At 39.2% G+C, this 22098-nt stretch overlaps 3 protein-coding genes across 4 annotated transcripts in view; 1 reads left to right on the top strand and 2 right to left on the bottom strand.

The window, feature by feature from the left end:
* The window catches only part of LOC310723321 (uncharacterized protein), a 487719-nt gene that overhangs the window by 71915 nt on the left and 393706 nt on the right, over window positions 1-22098 (bottom strand). The window lies entirely within an intron of this gene.
* LOC310723277 (sacsin-like) lies at window positions 1200-15620 on the bottom strand. Its single transcript, XM_083536065.1, has 8 exons — window positions 15556-15620; window positions 14827-14884; window positions 12198-12285; window positions 11294-11405; window positions 5983-6129; window positions 4080-5517; window positions 3817-3905; window positions 1200-3608 (listed from the first exon to the last, which is right to left on the bottom strand). Exons 2-8 carry the CDS (start codon window positions 14862-14864, stop codon window positions 2113-2115), a joined length of 3408 nt encoding a protein of 1135 aa, XP_083392191.1. The 5' UTR covers window positions 14865-14884; window positions 15556-15620; the 3' UTR covers window positions 1200-2112.
* LOC310724131 (uncharacterized protein) lies at window positions 17127-18880 on the top strand. Its single transcript, XM_083537859.1, has 2 exons — window positions 17127-17245; window positions 17356-18880. The coding sequence occupies exon 2, from the start codon at window positions 17615-17617 to the stop codon at window positions 18686-18688; it is 1074 nt and encodes a 357-aa protein (XP_083393985.1). The 5' UTR covers window positions 17127-17245; window positions 17356-17614; the 3' UTR covers window positions 18689-18880.

Here is a 22098-nt window from a genome sequence, read left to right as displayed (position 1 = left end):
TCATTTTCTTGAATACTTGGATCAAGAAATCTTGCATTGACAAAGGAGCACCAGGTTTTTCCATTACTCAAGAGCTCCAAGATTCTGCCATTTGTGCTTTGTACAATGGCTGAGTAAAAAGCACTAACCAAAGGTTGAAATGCTTTGTTTACTTTTTCTGTGTCAGGCCAGAATGTGTAGTAATCATAGTTCTGAAGGTACCCATTTTGGTATATTTTCTTCAACTCGAGCAGTGTGGTGATGTAGGCTGTTGCAACTGCATCTTTAAGCAGTGATTTGTTCCACTCCAGTTTTGTACCAGTTTCCCACAAAGCCTTCCTGTTTGATGTGACTGCAAATGATCCATTGATATGAACTGGGAGGCCTGTATCTATTGGAAGAGGAAGAAAACAAAACGCTTGGCCATTTAAAAACTTTTCATCAGGGGACCACATATTATCTGATTCTTTTTGTAGAGGTACTGCAACTCCTCCAATTGGTAAGGAAAATGTGCATTGATCCAGTTCTCTCTGAAACATTCTTAGTGAGTCCTTTGTCCCAAAACAGGAATAGACAAGCCAGTGCTGTTTGCTAGGTGTCGTGGCACACTCCCAATCTATTTCCACAATGTTTGCAGCAAAACAGTCTACAACATCATGGCAGTTTGTGTCAAGGTTTGTCAGAGCTTCTCTGATGTCTTGTAGATGCCTTTCATTTGAAATTTTAATTGAGCATACGATCTCTTTGGAGATTTTAAGGACGGTTTCGATTGGTTCGTGTTTAATGATTTGAAGAGACAATGACTTCATGTGCTTAAGAAATAACAGAGGAGTAAGAGAACCATCTGTCAAGTGTTGCTGAAATGCATTTATATGCTCTTTGTCATATACCTTGGAGCTAATTTCTGAATTGCAGGCCTCCTCTGCTGTGCGAAATGGTAGTTTAATCAGAGTACCACTGTAAAATTTCTGGTTGCTGTTTGATAGATCACAATCAAAAATCCCCTGATAAGATTTGAACTGTCCAGGAAACCTCCTAAACAGCCTATCTTGGAACAGGTCAAGTTTAATTCCAGGAACTGATTTACTTTTTATGTGTTTTTCCAAGTGGGTTACATTTGGATCAAGAATTAGAAGAGTTTTTCCACTCAAAATAGATGGAATATCTGTCAAGTGGTAAACAGCATTAAAACCTAGTCCAAACTTCCCGATTTTCTCAAGTTTGTGTTCTTTTGATGCAGAGCCAACCCTAACAATGTTTTTCCAATCTTCCTCTGAGAACAGCTCATTGTTGAATGCCCAAAGACAAGGACCATTGCACAGAGCCATGCCTTCATCAATCAGCCCTTCAGTTGGGTGTACTCTGAAATCCAGCATAAATCCACAGGTAATCGCACCAGCATCTTCAGCATTTTGTAGGAGTTCTTTAAAAATGTCATTTTCATCATCATACTCTTTCAGTATGTTTTTGATTCTCAGAGTGATTGGCTCTGTTTGCCCACACTGCTCGATTCCCTCATACTCTTCCTCAGCTACTATAATTTGTGGTTTTAGAATACGGGTACTTAGAAAGGGAATTTTCAGCCATTTTGCAGTCACAGGTAGCACCTCCTCATGGATAACATAGAACTCCTCTTCATCTTGTTTTAGGTCATTTAACCCATCATCACTGATATCACAAAAAACAGTCGTTTTTAAAGGTTGTAAGGTGAAGTTTTGGTTTTGTGCCATGACTGGTACTGGTGTAGTGTCCTTTAAATTCTTTTCATTTTTTCGCATCCAGTCAAGGATGGCTATTGACATTTTAAGTTCAGAGGGCTCACCATAAGGTGGAATCCTGTCATCAATGTTTTCTTTAATGTCACTAAATATAGCTTCAATTTCTTCATCAGCAAGTGTTTCCTTCACACCAAATTCTCTAAGGAGCTCAACATATTGTAAAAATTCTTCAGGCACTTTCTTGATGTGAAGACTTAGATCAAGTTCAGCTGGATAAGTGAGCACAACTTCCCTGGGTGACACAAACTCATTCTGGGTCCAGAGCCAAGAAATGCTCTTATTGTTCATCTCCTTTCTGAACTGTTCAATGTTTTCTTGCATGAATTTATATGTGCTGTGCAAATTGTTTTTGAACTCATAATCTGAGTCTGGACTGGGCATTGTTTGAGCCCAAGATTTTAGAACACAAATTTTCCATGACCTTTTCAGCTGGGGGAAAACTATAAAGGTCAAGTTTGTGGCATATGCTCTCATTTAGGTCTGAAGCAAGTGGCATGACATGTCCAACAATTGCAGAATACTTTGAAGCCCTTATTTCAGTTGGTTTGTAGAGACACCGCTTCTGACTGTTTTTACTTTTGACCAAATTTGGATTTTCACAAGGAATCCACTGCAACTGAAGAAGCTCTTGTCTCTCCTCCTCAGAGAATTTTGAGAGCAAGTAATTTCCATTCAGTATTCTTATAAGAACATCAGCCTTTTTGAAAGCCCTGTTTCGTGAGTGGATGTGGAGTTTTTGAATTTGTGAGGCAACATAAAGAATGTTTGCTGGGGACAATTCTTCTTCTTTTGTTTGTAGGCCAAGTTGTTTCAAGCTTTCTAGCATTTTTGCTGATCTATAAACTTGTGGTGGGAAAAAGTCTTCCTCAAAAAGATCAAGGAAAGTTTTCTTTGTGGGATCAAAAACACTTGACGGCCTTTTACGTTCACCTTGCTCTGTCAAAATGAAACTGAGATTCTTGCATTTCCTGAGCAATTCTTCATTTTGGGAGAAAAGGATTTGCCCATGATTTAGAATCCAAGTCATTATTTGTTGTTCATTCTCTTTTGCAAAAAGATTGACATCAATGCAGTCTACCAAGTAAATAGCTAACTGAGCAGGATCCAGAAGCTTAACTTTAAGGAGAGAAAAAAGTCTGCGGTCAGCTTCATTTGCACACTGGATTATGGTGTCAGGCACCGGTAAATCCTTTGGAATGGCTGGGTTGGACTTTAAAATAACTGCTTGTTTTGACTCAATGGCAACATACTTTTCAGACATCAGTCTAAAAATGGGCAGAGCTGACAACAGATTTTGCTCTACATCAGAAAGAAGATTCAAAGAGGAGATATAGGTTTTAAACTCCTCCTTTTCATGAATTGAAGTAGAAGCAATTCCTCTGATGACCTTGTCTCTGTCTATATTTAAAAGAACTTGCAGGACGTTCCTTGGAGATGGAGTCAGAACGTAACTTTCGATGTCATGATGCTTTAGACACTCATCTTTCTTAATGACAGTACCTCCAATCGCCGTAACCACTTTCTGAATTTGATCTGATAAGGTGTACTCTCTGCTGCTTTGGAAAATCAAAGTGGATTTCTCTTCCAGTCTTGCTAACATTACACTACTGGTTGTTTGTTGAAATGGTTCCAGAGGTATCAAAGGCATGCCAATAAAATCTCTAAGCTCTGCCCAATGATCGTTCAGAAACTTCCAGAATTCCTTCAGCCATGTTTTTGGTGGATAATCATCTTTCATAGAAATCCACTTCACATGACCTTTTGTCTCTTTCCACTCTTTTGGTAAATGTTTCTTGCAAAATACAGCAACATTGTTTGCATCCAAATTAATGAGTTGATACAGTTTTGAATCTAGAATTAAGCAGAGCAGATATAGAATTGTCAGTCATGATGTATTTGAATTTATTTACAGCTTAAACTACAAAAAAATGCTATTTTATATATTTTTTGTAATATGGCTACAGTATTTGTTAGTGGTTTAATGGTTAGTATGCTACTATGATCAGAATGTCCATAAACCATTTCATACAATCAGCAAAAAACACAATAATTTCCATACTTGTCATTGCTATGTGCCTCAGATGATGGACCGTGGAGCTGTTCAGACCTTCAGGCAGAAATCTGTCTTTGCAAAAAGGTAGCAACACCCTAGACATAGAAGAGTGTGTATATATATATATATATATATATATATATATATATATATATATATATATATATATATATATATATATATATATATTGTATATATTAGTATATATTATGTTGACAATTCACAACAAATGAGTATAAAATAAACAAGAGCCATATAAGAGAGCTTACCGTGAGAACTTCTCATTGTCAATCAAAACAGTGTCCTCCTCTTGGTTTGTAAAGGACCTGAAACTTCCATCACTAAGTGGCAAAAGCTGCAGACCATTTAATTCTTCATACCTTCCATCACTGAGCACATACTCCAAGATGGACAGTTTCTCATCCTTAGCAACTGATTTAATGTTATTTCTGTGGAGCACAGATCTAACAAAACTTGGTGTCACCCATTCCAGACTGTCAGGGTTTGGAAAGGTTTCCTTTATGCTGAGTAGAACATGTTCAGGCACAGTCACAAGGTTCTCTCCTTCTTCAATCAATAAGTGGAAAACTGCAGACATTATATCAGTGTCAGTATCTGCTGGGAAAACAGCCTCTGAAGCAGCCACCCATTTGTTCTCATTTTTCGCTAAGGAAAAGATTTCTTGTTCTTTAAACAATCGTTGAAAAAGGTCTACTGCAACTTTATGCCATCGAGGGCTGTGTTGTGTCTCTTTCAGATTAGGCCAGAGTTTGTACACGGCACTTACAGGAAGTACTGACTTTTTTGATAGTTTCACACTATCTTGGAGTATTTTGAGGTATACATGAGGAAAAACCTCCTTCATTAGCAACTCATTCCACTCTGCTGATTCATCATTCTTCTGATCCTCTTCTTGCCACTTGATGTACCTTCGGTTGTCTGTAAGGCCAAAGCATGCATTAATATGAATGGGGAGTCCTGTCCTGTTTGTTTCATTGTTTGGAAGGGGCAAAAAGCAACTTAGTCTTCCACTGCTACCTGCCCTGTCTTCATCACAATTAAATGCTACATCAACCTGAGGGTAAAAACTCAGTTTGTCAGCCAGTTTGTCAATCTCAGGGATGTGTCCTTCCGCTAGCCGACAGGCTGTCACAAGCCATCTGGTGGTTGTTTCATCCTGACCTGGTGAACTGCAGGACACTGTCTTAAAGCTAGTCTTGCCTTGCACATAGTTTTCTATGAAATCATCAGTCTGCTGAAGAGGGCTGGATGATGATGATGTAGAAACCTTCATCCTAATGGTAACACTGCCATTTGAATCAATATGCAACAAAGAAATGGATGAGACTGATCTCAGAAATAAACCGCTAATGTCTGCATCTGGAATGAAGCTGTCAAATAGTTGGGTAGCCTTCTTGGAGTCATATAAATTGTCAGAAATCTCTGAGGCCTCATCACGCAAAGGAAACCGAAAGAGTGTTCCTTTAAAATAGTGCTCGTTGATAATTTTGTCCCAAGTACAAGAACCATTACAGACTAGATTAACAATATCCTGAAAAGGTTTGAATTGATCTTTAAATTTCAAAATGTGTTTTCTGTCCTCTTCATCATCCAGGGACCAGTGGTAGCCCTCAAGTTCATCATCAAACATCAGCTTTTGTGGGTCAAAAATAGCAAGGTGTTTGGAGCTAAATACACACGGCAAGTCTGTAAGAAATAAGAATCGCTGAGTATCACAAACTCATTTATTAAGAAAAATATAATTTTTAAATCTATTTTCCACATAATCCTAATTGTGTTTCTCAAGAATTTAGGTAGTATGTGGTTCATCCAATTAATAGCAATTAATGACAATTTTTTATTTACATGAGTCATAAAATGTATGGAATTTTATGTAAAAAATTATACCTATATCTTTCTAGTTAACTACGGAAACTATGCTTCTACAGTTAAAATCCTTCATGGTTAATTCGATTGCTTGCTAAGATACCTAGAATGCTGTATGATGTTATTTACTTAAAGCATTCTAGAAAATTTTGATTAATATAAAAATGATTTAGTATACATATTATTTAGGATTATTTAGTATAATAATTATTTCCGGATTTGAATTCCAGTAGTTGGATTATACACTTCTTTGAATATTGGTAGTTTATTTAAAAACATCTTCACCTGTAACATGGTAAACAGAATTAAAGCCGATCCCGAATCGCCCCACTTTGGTTGGATCATCATGCTTGATGCTTCGCCCTGCTCTCTGAATCCCTACCCAGTCGTCCTCAGTAAAGTCTGCATCATTGAATGCATAGAGAGCCGGTCCTACCAAAAGAAAAATTAAGTGTAAATTAAATTAGAACTGGTCAAAGTTAAATTGTTCCTATTGAAGTTGAGGTCTAAACGATGTTAAAAATAAAATTTTTTGTTATTTTGATCTGTTAAACAATAAGAATTAGTTTGTTCCCAGTGTCTCTTCAGAATGAGCCTTTGTGACATGCAATGAGAAACAGGACCAAATCTGTGAACTTCCTGTGAACAAGTGGTTAAGACATTGGACTCTGGATTGGAAGATCAAAAGTTCAAATCCCAGCACCACCAAGCTGCCACTATTTGGTCCTTGAGCAAGGCCCTTAATCATAAAACGTCTTATTTGTAAGTCGCTCTAGATAAATATCTAGCTAAATATCATAAATGTAAATGTAATATGCAAGGTCAAACAAGAATAGTCAATCTTAGTTGAGCTGACAGATGGGCAACAATCCTAGTGAGCTGAAAAGAATTCTAGAATGCACATGTTAAACGTCTCTAGGTTACGTATGTATCCTTGGTTCCCTGAGGGAAAAAGACGCTGTGTCAACAACGCTTTGGAAGTGCATTGTCCACGCTCTGAATCGCATGTGTGATCAGTCCAATGGTGACGTCATGACGAAGAGGCTATAAAAGGCAAGCTTTAGAATAGGTAAGAAAGCGCTTAAGGGATGCTGTGTGGCATGGCGACGAATGCCAGTGCTCACACCGGACACAGTTGATTCAGCTTTTCCTGGTTAGGGGCATGGAAAGAATGAGGAAGAATGCCTGGTGCATAACAGGTCATAGGATGACCAAGGGTACCTTGGGAACATACCCTGTTCTAGGGTAAAGGAAGGCACTGGCCCAAGAGTGCCAAGTTCCACAAAGACACTGAAAGAGAACCGCAGAGAAAATGCGTCACCAACGGGTTCTACCTAGCAACTGCCCACAAGGGGGCCATGGTACGCCACAATGGCAGACACATAGCCTTTAGGGGTGGAAGAAACATTTGACAAACTGTTCCTGAAGGAATTCCAGCACTGAACCAACCGTGCCTGAGAGAGAAGATTCCTCCTGAGAGGAATCTCCCAGGGACGGTGTTTGAGAAGGGCTACCAGGTCCGCAAACCATGGCCTGCCTGGTGCCTGGTCACCGTGGGGCCACCGAAATTAGACAGACTCTATCCTGGAGAACTCTCTCCAGAACTTCCGGAAGCAGCGCGACAGGTGGAAAGGCGTACTCGGCATACCCAGGCATCCAGCCCTAAAGGGTTATTGGAAAACCAGATGGGACAGGGCAATGTCTCTCAATCACAAGCAAATCATCCTGAGCTTTGTAAAATCTCTTGCAAATTTGATCCACCACTTCAGAGTATGGAGTGGATTGAGAGAGCCCTCGGGCTGTAAAACACCACTGGAGGGGTCTCATATGCAGGAGGCCAAGTGAAATCACATTGGATGCTGCCGCATAGGAGTTGAATCCCATACTACGCCTTATATGGGTTTTAGCCTTAACCCCAGCTCCCTCATGTGCGCACAAACAACATCTCAATGCCGGACTGCCAGCTCCACCAGATTGAGTCAGTTTTAACCAGTCAGTCATCGATACATTCAAGAATGCGGACCACCCTGCACTTCGCAAAGTTGGAAGGACCCTCTATTGGTAAGCTTCGGCCATAAAAGTAAACCTCAGGAACTTCCCATGTTCCATGACCAGAGCCTGCTCGGGCTTTACCAGAGTGGGGCACACACTGTTGAACCAGGGTGGACGAAACTCGCAGGACCCATCAAGGGGAGGGCACCGTATACTGAGGTGTGCACTGCCCCTTCCTGGGGGAGTCCCCAGATGGTCCTGTATCAGGATGTTTTGGCCGAAGCTCTTCTATTGAAGGTGACAGTCCTCAGACTTGTCAGCACACAAGTCTTCAGCTTTTGCCCATCATGATGCAATAGGCGCAGGGTTGTGGTTGGGGTTGCGTCCGCCAAGCAGCCCCACGAGAGTGAGGTGGGAGATACCAGATGCCTTTTAGTAGACACAAGAGTGGCTATGGACCAGCAAATGGCCCTAGCAGTCTCTTTAGATGACCGGAGAGCTAAGTCTGCCTGATAGGCCAGCAGCACAGCCATGAAGTACAAACAGCCTGCGGGTGGACCTGCTGAGGCATAAGTCTTGCCCAAAAGCACTTAGGTAGTTTGAAGGGACTTGGTGAGTAGTGCTGGGGCTTTTAAAAAAAGAAAGCACCCATCAAGACGGGTGAGACTGCTGTTGACGGGCCGGCCATTCATTCATTCATTCATTTAATAATTTATTTATTTATTTATTTATTTATTTATTTAATAAATTTTTGTTATCTAATTCAAACATGCTTTGGCATGGGTCACTACCTTTAATAGCTCCTTGAAGGGGACTGGGTGAGGGGTTGTCTCTGAGGGCTTCCTCAGAGGAAGAGAGGTGGAGCTAAGCGCTAATAGCAAGGGGAAGAAACCGCCGAAGGCATGCTTCCGATCCTTGTGACAGAATGCTGGACCAAAGAGTGATCTCTGGGATCGGAGCGCTCGCAAAAACACAATCTGCACAGCAGATTTCTTCGGGACCGACCTAGCACGCTCTGCTTTCAGACGAGCAGCACATGAAGGGAATGTTCATTTCTTAGTTACTTTTATTTTCATTGTGTCATTTTTATATTTTTTCTGACATTTACCACTTACTTAAGACACATACAAACATAGATCGCTTGATGAACAAACAGAAGATAGCACCGGTTTCACTTCATGTGCGTTCTATAGCTTTCCAATGGACTGATTAGACATGTGATTCGGAGGGTGGACAACGCCAAAGCGTTGTTGACACAGCTCGAGTAATTGGGTAAGGAGGTCAAACTACTCGGAGACCATCTATCAGCGTATCAGGGGCTGTTGAACACTCCACTGTCTCTTCCTACTCTCCTTCCATCCCCATACCTCAAAAATGGGTGACAATCTCAAATAAATCAATCACATGTCAACAGGCTTCTTGCCCTCCCTATCCCCCTTCTAATCTCCCACTGTCTTCTCCACAGGTGGGTGATTCTGACAGCACAGGTGCGGGAAGCCTAGGCTGGCTGCAGGTGCTGTGAGGAACCTAGGCATTTCCTGGACCAATTCCTCGCAATAGAGTTGGGGGCCATGCTTTGGATCCCTGACGCACCACAGGATGCCCCACTCAAACTGGAATGTACCGCATATGTGTGAGTTTCCAAGTAGGTGTATTCTGGCTGTGATTATACCACCATCCACCAAAGCTTGTTTCAGTGTGAGACTTTGAATACTGCGTGAAAGGTAAAGGTGGGGATATTCACAAATATCTGCTAGTGCCCAAAGACAATCCCATGGCCTGATTCTCAAGCAAACTGGAGGAGTGGCAACACTTAAGAAAAGGCTAAGCACCCTTTCATCATTTTCATTGATCTCAAGAACCTGGAGTACTTACGTTCTGCAGAAAGATTAAAACCATATCAAGCATGCTTGTCCCACTTCTTTGCCACATTCAGATTTACACTCTCCTGGATTAACTGCTCACGTAGATCCAAGAATCTAAAGGCTGATATACATTCCCGCATACACCATGTGGACCACATAGCAGATGGCCCCTCTCTCATTTTACTATATACCTACTTTTTTGGGAGCTAAACCAGTTGCTGTGACAAGTACCAAAAGAGCAAGTTCCTAGCACATGTCTAGAGGCAAACTGCATGTCCAAGCACAACACAACAACTGACTTTGTACTTGGACACAACGGGCTATGGGCACAGGTCACCCAGCCACTCAATCCACCTGCGGCCTGTTTAGAAAGAGGTATTCCAGGCAAAGCATCTTTTCCAACACTCAGTCGATAATCTTCTTATGTTCTGCATGTGCTCAAACCAATGTGCACTGTATACTTCTGGCAGGAAAGCTCCTTTCTCTTCCTATTCTGCAACAACATTTTAGTCAATATACTTCGTCAATGACTATCCTGGGTCTCAAGGTGATACGTATTGTATCGTACGTACGTACGTATCCCACAAATTTACCAGCAGTGGATAGTAGCGGTTAAGATGTTGGATTTCTGAATGAAAAAGTTGTTGGACTTCTTAACCTTCAGCTGCTCAGTTGTATAAATGAAATAAATGTAATTCACCCTGGATAAGGAAGTGTAAATAAGTGGTTCTATTGCAGTAAACAGGTATAGGGACTCACACATCACTGATGTGCAGGTGGTGGCTTGTGTCAGATCTATGTCAGCTGGGATCAATTTCAGATTCTAGAAACCCCAGGACCTCTAAATATGGTCTCTACATACTGCAACTCCCAGACCATGCATACACCGACAAGGCATAACATTATGATCTTATAACAATATAAGCGGTGAAGTGAATAACACTGATCATCTCTTCATCATGGCACCTGTTAGTGGGTGGGATAATTTAGGCAGCGAGTGAACATTTTGTCCTCAAAGTTCATGTGCTAAAAGCAGGAAAAATGGGCAAGTGTAAGGATTTGAGCGAGTGTGACAATGGCCAAATTGTGATGGCTAGATAACTGGGTCAGGGCATCTCCAAAACTGCAGCTCTCGTGTGCTGTTCCTGGTCTGCAGTGAACAGTATCTATCATAAGTGATCCAAGGAAGGAACAGTGCTGAACCAGCGACAGGATAATGGGTGGCCAAGGCTCAGTGATGGGGAGCTAAGGCTGGTCTGTGTGGTCCGATCCAACCGACAAGCTCCTGTAGCACAAACTGCTGAAAAGGTTAATGCTGATAATGCTCGATGGGTCACGACTATTTTGGCAGCATAGGGGGGACCCACACAATATTAAACAGGTGATCATCATGTTATGCCTGATAGGTGATCATAATGCTATGCCTGGTTGGTGTACACTCTCCTGCTCTGAGTCTCAAGCTACTGATTGAACTAACACTTAAAACATGTCTGCTATTCATAAGCTCATTGCAAAGTAATGCTCTTTGTAATCTGTTTTTAGGATTCCCAAGCTTTGTATAACATGATTTGATTTTTTGCTGCTTACTTTTTTTTTTAATTTCGCCACTACTTTTTGTACCTGTTTTCACCTTATTACGTTTTATTACATAATTTGCTGTAAGGATTAAAGGATTTTTATTTACAGTAGCTAATTGCCATGACTTTAAAGATTTGTTTCATTAATACTGATATAAGTACCTTGATACTTTCCCAGTGCTTTGGTCCATACACTGTCTGTGCCATATCTTCTCTCATCATGGACGAACACAGTTTTTGATGCTCCGGCATCATCTGCGTTCTGTATCAACTCCTGTTAAATAACACAGAATAATTTTATTAACATAAATAGGCATGTCTGTTTAGAAGAAGACAAAGACAAATGTAAAAACACTTGTGAACAATTGTGAGTATAAAGCTTATGGAAATAAATTTGTTGAATGCATATATTATGTTGTGGGCTATAAATGGTTATAAAGAAGAACAAATGAAGTATAAAGCAAGTACAAATGATGTTGACATTATTACAGCAATATAAAGCAATTGAAAGGAGTATGAACTTATTAACAATGATTACAAGGAGGTTGGGGTATGAAGAAATAAAAAGAATTAAAGAGGAATTATAATTCTAAAGGATTATGACTTAAATGAAAATTCTCCAAACAAATAAAGTTATGAAGCTGCAATAAAGGCAAATGAAATAAATATTGGTTTTGCATTTTAGAAAAATGTATTTAAAAAAAGGAAAAAAATTTTGTAATGAAATATTAAAAAGCATGCAAAATTATTTATAAAGGATTGTGATGTAATAATACAGTATCTCAAAAAAGTGAGTACACACTTCTCAAGGGACAATACTATAAAATTTAAACTTATATAAAATTCTTTACTGCTGTACAAGCTGCACATTGACTACTCTAAAATATATCCAAGTTTCATTTCTATAATATTGTCCCTTGAGAAGATACTAAAATGGTTGTGAGAGGTGTACTCACTTTTGTAAGATACTGTTCAGACATACATGTATAGGGGTATAGAGGTCAATCAAGTGACATAATCTGATATATATTGCTGTGTGACAGTTACGCATTAAGTGAATTCTCACCTTCAGAATCTGTCCTCCATCAGGATAGCGTCTGAGGATTTCCTTCAAGTAGTCGGTAAATGGTGGCGCTGTGGCTCCAAACGCATTTCTTTATAGGAACACATTAGAATTAGTTTTGCTTTAAAAATAGTATGTCAATGAAAACATCAAGATGTAGATAGTAATCTTTGTTTTAAACCTGTAAACATAGCTTTTAAAAAACCCTCATCAGTAAAGTAATACTAAAGTAAAAAAAAAAAAAAAAAGTCCTTATGAATTATGAAGTAATCCAAAGAACATATTACTCCAGCTGCTAATGGAATTATTGTCAAATCTAGGCTGGACATTTCTCTTAAAGACTACCACATGGCACCCTCTCCAAAATGTTTTAACTTCTTCTCCTTTATGCCACCCATTTTGTGTTTGATCAGCTTGAACTTCAGCCACAGTACAAAGCCTTGTGGTTTGTTCCTTTATAGTTTTTGTGCCACAAGCATCATTGAAACCTTTGGAGAAATGCAGTTCCGCTTCTGCTAACCACGAAGTGCACCAGCAATGTGTTCCTCTCATTCTTCTGATGAGCCATTTTATTTTCTAGTGCAACCTCACATTTTTCAAGTGGTGTAGGTAAAATCCAACTGCTCACTTATGTGAATGGCACTCCCCTGGGCTGCCACTGCATTTGGTCTTATGATTCTATGCCTACTCTTTAAATGTAATTGTGTATGTGTTGAATGAACTTTATTTTCTATTTGTGTTTCCTATTTATCTTCCTGAATTTGATTTTATATGTGTCCTCTATAAAATGCTTTCAAATAAATTGTTAAATTATGGCTTTTAGTGGAACTTTTTACCGCTTGTCTTTTAACATGAATTTATGATCAGGCACTATGTACAGAAATATCTGAAGCATACAAATATATACAAATATAATCTCATGATAATGAAACTATTGATTTACCTAAGACTTACAGGGCTTGGAAAAGTTTGGAAACACTTAGTTAATGTTTTTAAGACACATGCATGTCCTTTTGTTTATATACAAGAGACTAGGTAAAAGGCAAAAATGCAAGAACAGCAAATCACTGGAAGAAACTTCTGTGGACTGATGAGCCCAGATTTGACACTTTTGACAGAAATATTTTGTAATACAGAGAGTAAGAGAGAAGATACCAGACTACCTTACAACCTCGAATACTTATTCTGGATGAAAGGTATATTGAACTATAATGGCCACCATTCAGAAGAGTAGCCTTTATTTGTCACATATACATTACAGCACAGTCAAATTTGTTCTTCGCATATACCAGTTTGCTCAGAAGCTGGGGGTCAGAGTGCAGGATCGGCCATGATACAGCACACCCGGAGCACAGAAGGTTAAGGGCCTTGCTCATCTATCTATCTAGCATTGAAAAAAAAAACTAATCTCAGACTAGCGAAGAACACCTCTGGCAAGTTTTACATGAGGCATGGCAAAGTATTTCAGATGAATGTTTGCCTGTTCAGATGCCTAAAGTGTTGTTATCCATGCTAATGGAGGACTATTTAATGAAGATAACATTTTAAAGTTTAAAATGTATACATTGATAAATGATTTGCTCAGAGTTAATCTTCATACATTTACATGACCAAGTTTGTTGCATAGAAACAAAAGGAACATGCATGTGTGTATCAAAAACGACAAAAGTTTGTTTCCAAACTTTTGACAGATGGCTGGCAGAAGCTTTGCTTAGATTCTAGAGCTCTGAATGCTATCCGTGTCTAGTATCATTACCCTGGCGTCATCTGTTGTGCTTCTACTAGCACTTCCAGAGGTTTCACCACTATGTCTGGTCTTATTAGAGCACCAGGATGCCCCTGTCCTGAAGCACACTCCTCTAGTGGAAGGTAGGCTGAGAAAGTTGACTATGTAATGAGAAACTGAATATTCAGCCATTATAAGCTCTAAAAAAAAATACTCAATCATCAATCTGCTTACCATCTGCACCGACAAACTGATAACGTAAAAAAAAAAAAATCAGAAATTGTTTTGAACATTACCTTTCAGCAATTAACTGTCACAAGCAATGGTGAAACTGCAGCAAAAACCGATTGAGTTAAAACCCCCAAAATAAAGTAGAGGATCAGAAGAGATTTGACCTCTGCATAGGACACTTAAAAACAATTGCACCAATAACACACTCTATTCAAAGCAATAGTGTGATTTTGCCAGTAAAATTATCCTGGTGTTCATTATCACAAAGGTCTTGTTGGTGTGGCTGGACACTCAGTGGATCAAACCTTGGCTTACATGATCCATATTCCCCTTGGTCCTTTTAATAGGGTCTTTGGTTGAGGCATAGGAGAGGTGAATATTTAAAAAATGTTCCATCCCCCACCAAATGCATGGTACATTTAGGGTTTAAACCCAGCTACCACCGGATAAGCCAAAGGACTGTTCTAAAGGTCTTTTACGAGTAAGATGCCCCACATTCCTATTTATCATTAAAAATTAAGAAAATGGAAGGGTACAAATAAAAATCCAGACAATTTCTTAGTGTTTTTGAAATGATACCCTGAAATCATTTTACAACTCCGGGATATACTCTGCTATACAGTCTTTTGTTTTGTAACTTGTCTTTTTTTTGTCCACACCTCTGGGATCACTTACTTTATACTTCTCTTTTTGTTTGTTGGTGGTAAAGACATCACTGCATCTTTATATTTATCTGTGAACACACACAAAACAATAAGAAATCATCATCCAGTTAAACGTAATAGATTTATGAGTGACTGAGATGAAGAGTTTGTAGCTTTAATGTGTAGAAGCTCGGATTCATCATCAGCCTTCTTGCAAATGAAGAAGGGAAGAATTTGGAAAGAATTTGCAAGAGATTTCAGTGTTCAGCCTCAACAAATACTTGCAGGTGCAGCAACTTGGTCTTGTGCACCTTCTCGTTTGGAAAATGATCATGTGGATGAAGGTGTGGTGGAAGTGCTTGAGAGATTTTCCATTCTGTTTTACGTAATCGTGGAATGACTGTAATAGTGGATGGAAAAAATTAACAATAAAAAAAACAATTGAGTGTAAATTAGTGTGAAAATGACTTTTAGAGATATGGAGTTGAACTGGTGTTATGTTCCAGTCTAAAGTCGACAGGTAAATCAGATAAATCAGATCATTCAGAAATTCATTTGAGTTTTTAAGAAATTAAGTTAGTGTGTGTTTGCCTTATAGGAACTTTGCTATACAAAATAAATAGATGTGTCTTGTAATTACGCTCCATAAATCTCAGAAATAATCTTTCAGACCAATAGCTCCTAAACAGAGAAAACATGTAAAGGAAGTAAACAAAAAGGCTATGATGTTCCTATAATACGTAAGTAAATAAACACTTACCTCCTCCTGACAGTCCTGATGGTGTCCATGAGGAGAGTGGATGTGATGTCTGCAGTGCTGAGGAGTCAAATGTCTCCTTCTGAGCTCCGTTTGGCTTTAATACGTCTCTGAGTTTCACTTTCCACGCAACGAAAGATCCATCAGATCAGATCAGAGAGAATCGAAAGTCAGATCCAATGCTGAATCACCGTTATTAATGGGAATATTTACTCTGGGAGAGCTGAAGGCTCTGGTACAATACGCCCACATTATCATAAGAAATATGTAATATATTGTAATTATAATTCTAGTGCGATTTAAATTGGCGCAAACGTTCTATTTTGTTATCATTATTGCTCTTTGTGAATACATTCCTTTTAACAATACAATTATTTTTAGGCAGAGAAATATATATAGCCTGCATGGAACTATTACTAATAACAATAACTATAGTAATAGTGTATCTCTTTGTTCATGCAGTGATCATTATTATAGACCAAGTTATAGATCATAAAGAAAAAAAAGTAATAGAAAATGATAGAGATAATATATCTTTTTATTTATTTATATAATTTTTTAAACATTGTACATTCATTCTAAAGACATTCAAATGATGAAAGAACGCGTATGGATTATATAAGCAAATAAAAACACGGTAAACGACCCAGAATGTTTTCTATTTTAGATTCTCCAAAGTAGCTCCACTTTGACACTTTGAAGTTTTTTTAACTCACAGAGTTCATTTGTGACATTTCTTGCCTTCTAAATGTGCTTTAGACCATCGGTTGTCTTGTGTAGAGAAAAGAATGAGTACAGAGTCAATAGCCCTATAAGTCTTCGGTACAAATCCATATTATGACACTCAGTTAAGAAAAGACAGTCCATTATCACAAATTAAGGCAAGCCAATTAAAAAAATCTCAATACATTTATCCCTAAGTGCATTTTCCAAAACCATCAAATGCTGCGATGAAACAGGCACCATGAAAGGTGTTTGCATGTCTTCAGTACTAACGTACAATGTTGAAAATAATACAAACACTAAAAGAGTGGGTGTGTCCGAAGCTTTGACTGAAACTTTGATATTTTATATATATATATATATATATATATATATATATATATATATATATATATATATATATATATATATATATATATATATATATATATATATATATAAGAAGCCCTTCAATATATATATATATATATATATATATATTGTTATTTAAAATCTGTCTAATAAGTGAGGTGATTGTGGTGAGGGAAAAAACTCCTTGAGATGATGGAAAGAAATAAAACCCTTGATAGGAACCCATCATCACCCTCAACACTGAGTAGTGTGATTATAAACCATTTATTTTCTATAACTGTATACTGTTTTTAAATTTGCCTCTGGGATGAAAATCTATTTAGTCAAAGTCATCATCATCATCATCATCATCATCATCATCATCATCATCATTAGCAGCAGCACCACTATCAGCATCGTCATCTTCAGCATCAGCAGAGGCAGCAGCACCCTCCCTTTCCTCCTCCTGTGTTAAATGTACAGCAGTCCAGGAGGGGGCGGTAGAATCCTCCTGAGCTGTGTGTGAGGTCTCATAACCACAGAAGAAGTGGACTCGGGGCATTACTTTCGTTTTCGTTGCTGCAGCCTGGTAATATAAAGAATTGGAGGTTGATTTGGGACACAGCCCAGACCGCAGCCAGTGAGTGATGCTGCGTGCGTGCGTGCGCGTGCGCGCGCGCGCGTATGTGTGTGTGCCCGCGCGTGCGTGTGTGAGTCGGCTTGTTCAGAATTCAATCTGATTTATTTCAGACCCAATATCACAGAGGGCATTTTCACAGCTGTGATCTGAAACCTGCATCTTTTACAGCTGTGTGATTTATTCCTTTCAGCTTCACCTGGACACATTTAGGATTCTGATTCACCACCTGGACATCTGTGAGGTCTGTGGAGCTCGTGATCACTAATAGAGTTGGACTTAAATGTCCTCATGCCTCGGTTAATTCAACCCAAAACATCGAAAACATCCTGATTACGTCATGCAGCTGTAAAAAGAAATAAATTGACTGAGATGACAAGTGAGAGCTCAGGTGTTGTGACGCATCACTCTGATGGAAGTATTAAGCAAGAGGACGCACAGGAATGTGAGACACCTCCTTTATCCGAGGCGTGTGAGACGCCAGGGCACGTCGCGAGTCTGACCTCTGACCCCGCCATGCCTTTCGAAAGACGCTTCTGTAAAAGAGAAGCAGATAAATCATGCACGTGCCCGTCTTGCAGCAAGACGTTTGTCACGCCGTCCCATCTGGCTCTCCACGTGTGCACACGTGGCAGTGACAGGAAGCACGAACGCAGCAGGTACAGATGCAGGAAGCACACGTGCGCCAAGGCGTTCACTCGGCCGTCTCAGCTGGTGCGCCACATGGCCGTCCACGTGGGTGAGAAGCCCTTCAAGTGTCCGGATTGCGGCAGGTGTTTCGGACGCGGGTCGCACCTGGAGACCCATCGGCGGCTCCACACGGGCGAGAAGCCGTTCAAGTGCGGCGTGTGCGGCAAAAAGTTCACGCAGAAGTCCGGCCTCATCGTACACGTGAGAAAACACACGGGTGAGCGGCCGTACAAATGTGACAAGTGCAGCGAGGCGTTTCGCACCGCCGCTCACCTCCTCTCTCACCAGGCCGTGGAGGCGGGAGAAGGCCGACACGCCTGCGCCACATGCCACAAAAGCTTCAGGACCATTTCAGAGCTCAGACAGCATGAGAAAATTCACCGGGAGTCACATGATTCCCTCACACACACGTGCAGCGTGTGTTGTGGTGCTTTCCTTAGCAGCTCTGGTCTTCTCGGAGACACTGAGGACACGGTGTGTGTCTTTCACTGCAGAGTCTGTAACGTCGTTTTCACAGACATGGACGCCTTCGGGGATCACTGCGAGAAACACCAGAGAGAGAGGAGCGTTTATGGAGAGGATGAAAATGAGGCGGAGGAGGAAGAAGAAGAAGAAGAAGAGGAGAAAAAAAGAAAGAACAGCACGCGAGACCCGCCGTTTCGGCCGCACGTGGCAACGTCAGCAACGCGCTACTCATCCGAGGTCAGCACACGCTCCAAAACCAGAGCCAGGAGCAGCCCTGAGGGATTAAATTGACTTTATATATGTGTGCGGTTATTATGATTTTTTTATTTTGCTTGTGTTCATGCACATCTTTTATTTATGTATTTATTTATTTATATATTATTTGGCCTCATTTATAGAACTATAGATTTTAATTCATGACTTTCTGGTCAGAAGTCCAACATTAGTTTGTGAACGTGTGTGTGTGTGTGTGTGTGTATGTATGTGTGTGTGTGTGTGTATATATATATATATATATATATATATATATATATATATATATATATATATATATATATATATGTATATATATATATATATATATATATATATATATATATATATATATATATATATACACAAACACACATACATACACACACACCCACACACACACACAGACCTAATAAATATATTTATATATATATATATATATATATATATATATATATATATATATATATTAACGTTATTAACAAACTTAAATTATTTTAACGGCACAAACGTTTTTAACATGCGATTAATGCATTTCTGTTTGACCATTTTCATTTAAAATAATAATAATTAAAAAAAAGGCGAAATCAAAAATTTTTTTTATTTATTTAACATTTATTCACGAAAATAAACTCCAGTTAAAGATTTTTTAATGTTAACATTTTTGCAAAGGCTTTTTTTTTTTTTTAAACCCGTTAATTTTGACGGCCCTAATAAATAAATAAGCACATACACTGATCAGGCATAACATTATGACCACCTGCCTAATATTGTGTTGGTCCCCCTTTTTCTCCAAAAAACAGCATTAACATATATATATATATAGTATTGAAAAAGTATTCATACCCCTTGAATATTTCCACATTTTGTCACGTTATAACCACAAACTTAAATGTAGTTTTTGGGATTTTATGTAATGGACCAACACAAAGTATCGCATAATTGTGAAGGAAAGTGATACATGGTGTTAAAGAATTTTTATAAATAAAAATCTGAAAAGTGTGGCATGCAGATGTATTCAGCCCCCTTGAGTCAATAATTTGTCGAACCGCCTTTCGCTGCAATTACAGCTGCAAGTCTTTTTTTTTTTTTGGTTTGTCTCTACAAACTTTGGTTTGGTACTTTTGGCCATTCTTCTTTGCAAAACAGCTCTAGTTGAATCAAATTGGACGGAGAACGTCTGTGAACAGCTATTTTTAAGTCTTGCTGAAGATTCTAATAGGATTTAGGTCTAGAGTTTGACTGGGCCATTCTAACACATGAATATGCTTTGATCTCAACCATTCCATTTGTAGCTCTGGCTGTGTTTAGGGTTGTTGTTCTGCTGGAAGGTGAACCTCTGCACCAGTCTTAAGTCATTTGTAGCCTCCAATATGTTTTCTTTCAGGATTTTCCTGTATTTAGCAACATCCATCTTCCCTTTAACTCTGACCAACATTTCTGTCCCTGCTGAAGAAAAGCATCCCCACAGCATGATGCTGCCACCACCATGTTTCACAGTGGGATGGCGTGTTTAGACTGATGTGCAGTGATAGGTTTGCTCCACACTTTTCAGATTTTTATTTGTAAAATAAATTAACAGCATATATATTTTTCCTTCCACATTTACGTTTGTGGTTATAACGTGACACAATGTGGAAATATTTAAGGGTTTGAATACTTTTGCAATGCATTGTACGCCCAACCTGTCTGGTTGTATTGACAGGGTTATAATGCATGTAGACACCATGCAGCAGAGCTGAGTAGGTGATGCAGTGCAGCTAAATCCATCTGTGATTTATAATTTGCTTGTTTGCACATAATTTGCCACATTGATCGATAATGTGTATCATTCTGTTCCTGTTGCAGTATATACAGTACATCGGATTTTGATTCTAAGCTTTGTTGTATTTTGCTCGGTTTAAAATTGGACACTTGTTTTAAATGTATGTATTCTAGAGATTATTTATTTGTTCTTTCATTCAGTGTAATTACATTTAATCCAGTGTTATTGTGTAGAAGGTCTCTTTGGTTGTTTTGAAGAAAGGTCATGAATCAGTCTCAATCACAACGAGTCAAAAAGATGCGAAATCCACTGCAGTTTTAAATAAAAGAATACGATTTTATATATACACATTCTTATACAGCAGTCCCCCAGAACTCCTCAAATTTTGGACGCACCCCCACAGCCCCTATGGTACCTCAGTGAATTCCTCTACACATTTTCAGTTTAATACAATAATGTGTTTTAAAAGATTTAATGAAATTTGTTAGTGAAAACAGTTTAAAATGTTATTCCTAACGTTCCTGAACATTTAAGGCCCACTGCGGATCTGCAACTTGCTGTTAAGTTAGGTTCCAGAGGAAAACCAAATTTTCCGAGCCGCAAGTTCCGACCCGCGAATTATCGGGGGTTGACTGTCAAGTCAAGTCAAGTCAAGTTTATTTGTATAGCGCTTTTCACAACAGACATTGTCTCAAAGCAGCTTTACAGAAAACAACAGTGAAGGTGAATGGTGTGCGTTTGTCCCTGATGAGCAGCCGTGGCGACAGTGGCAAGGAAAAACTCCCTTAGATGATATGAGGAAGAAACCTTGAGAGGAACCAGACTCAAAGGGGAACCCATCCTCATATGGGTGACATCAAAAGTTTGGTCATAAATCTTTCAACAATACAGAACAATTTGTGATCATCATAGATCCAGCATCAGCTTCTCCATGCCAGGGCCTTTAAACACTCGGCATCTACTTCTCCATGATCATCCATAGGTCCATAATCTTCACGAGGTGGGACGTGACTGGAGCTGGCCAAACCTCAGGAAGCCTCGGGATGGGGAGAGAAAGAGAAGCAGTGGAGAGGAATTAGCGTAGCTGCTGTTCATGATATTAACAGCACAAGTTGATAATGTGCATGTGATCAGATGTTCTGGAGCACAAGGTTGTGATGTGATGTGCGTGATGTGTGTTATGTGTAGGCTTTGCTAAAAAGATATGTTTTTAATCTACACTTAAACTGGGAGAGTGTATCTGAACCCCGAACACTGTCAGGAAGACTATTCCAGAGTTTAGGAGCTAAATGTGAAAATGCTCTACCGCCTTTAGTGGACTTTGCTATTCTAGGAACTACTAGAAGCCCAGAGTTTTGAGATCTCAGGGAGCGTGACGGATTGTAGCGTGTTAAGAGACTGGATAGATACATGGGAGCCAAACCATTTAGTGCTTTATAAGTGAGTAGCAGTAGTTTGTAGTCTATTCGAAACTTAATAGGAAGCCAATGTAGGGACGATAAGATTGGGGTTATATGATCGTATTTTCTTGACCTAGTAAGAACTCTTGCTGCGGCATTCTGAACTAACTGAAGCTTGTTTATTAATGATGCAGGACATCCACCTAGTAATGCATTACAGTAGTCTATTCTAGAGGTCATAAACGCATGGACGAGCTTCTCTGCATCAGATATAGATAACATAT

The sequence above is a fragment of the Silurus aristotelis genome (genome assembly GCF_946808225.1).
Source record: "Silurus aristotelis genome assembly, chromosome: 3".
Lineage (NCBI taxonomy): Eukaryota > Metazoa > Chordata > Actinopteri > Siluriformes > Siluridae > Silurus > Silurus aristotelis.
The sequence above is the reverse complement of the archived record's forward strand: the minus strand, read 5'-3'. Positions and strand labels throughout refer to the sequence as shown.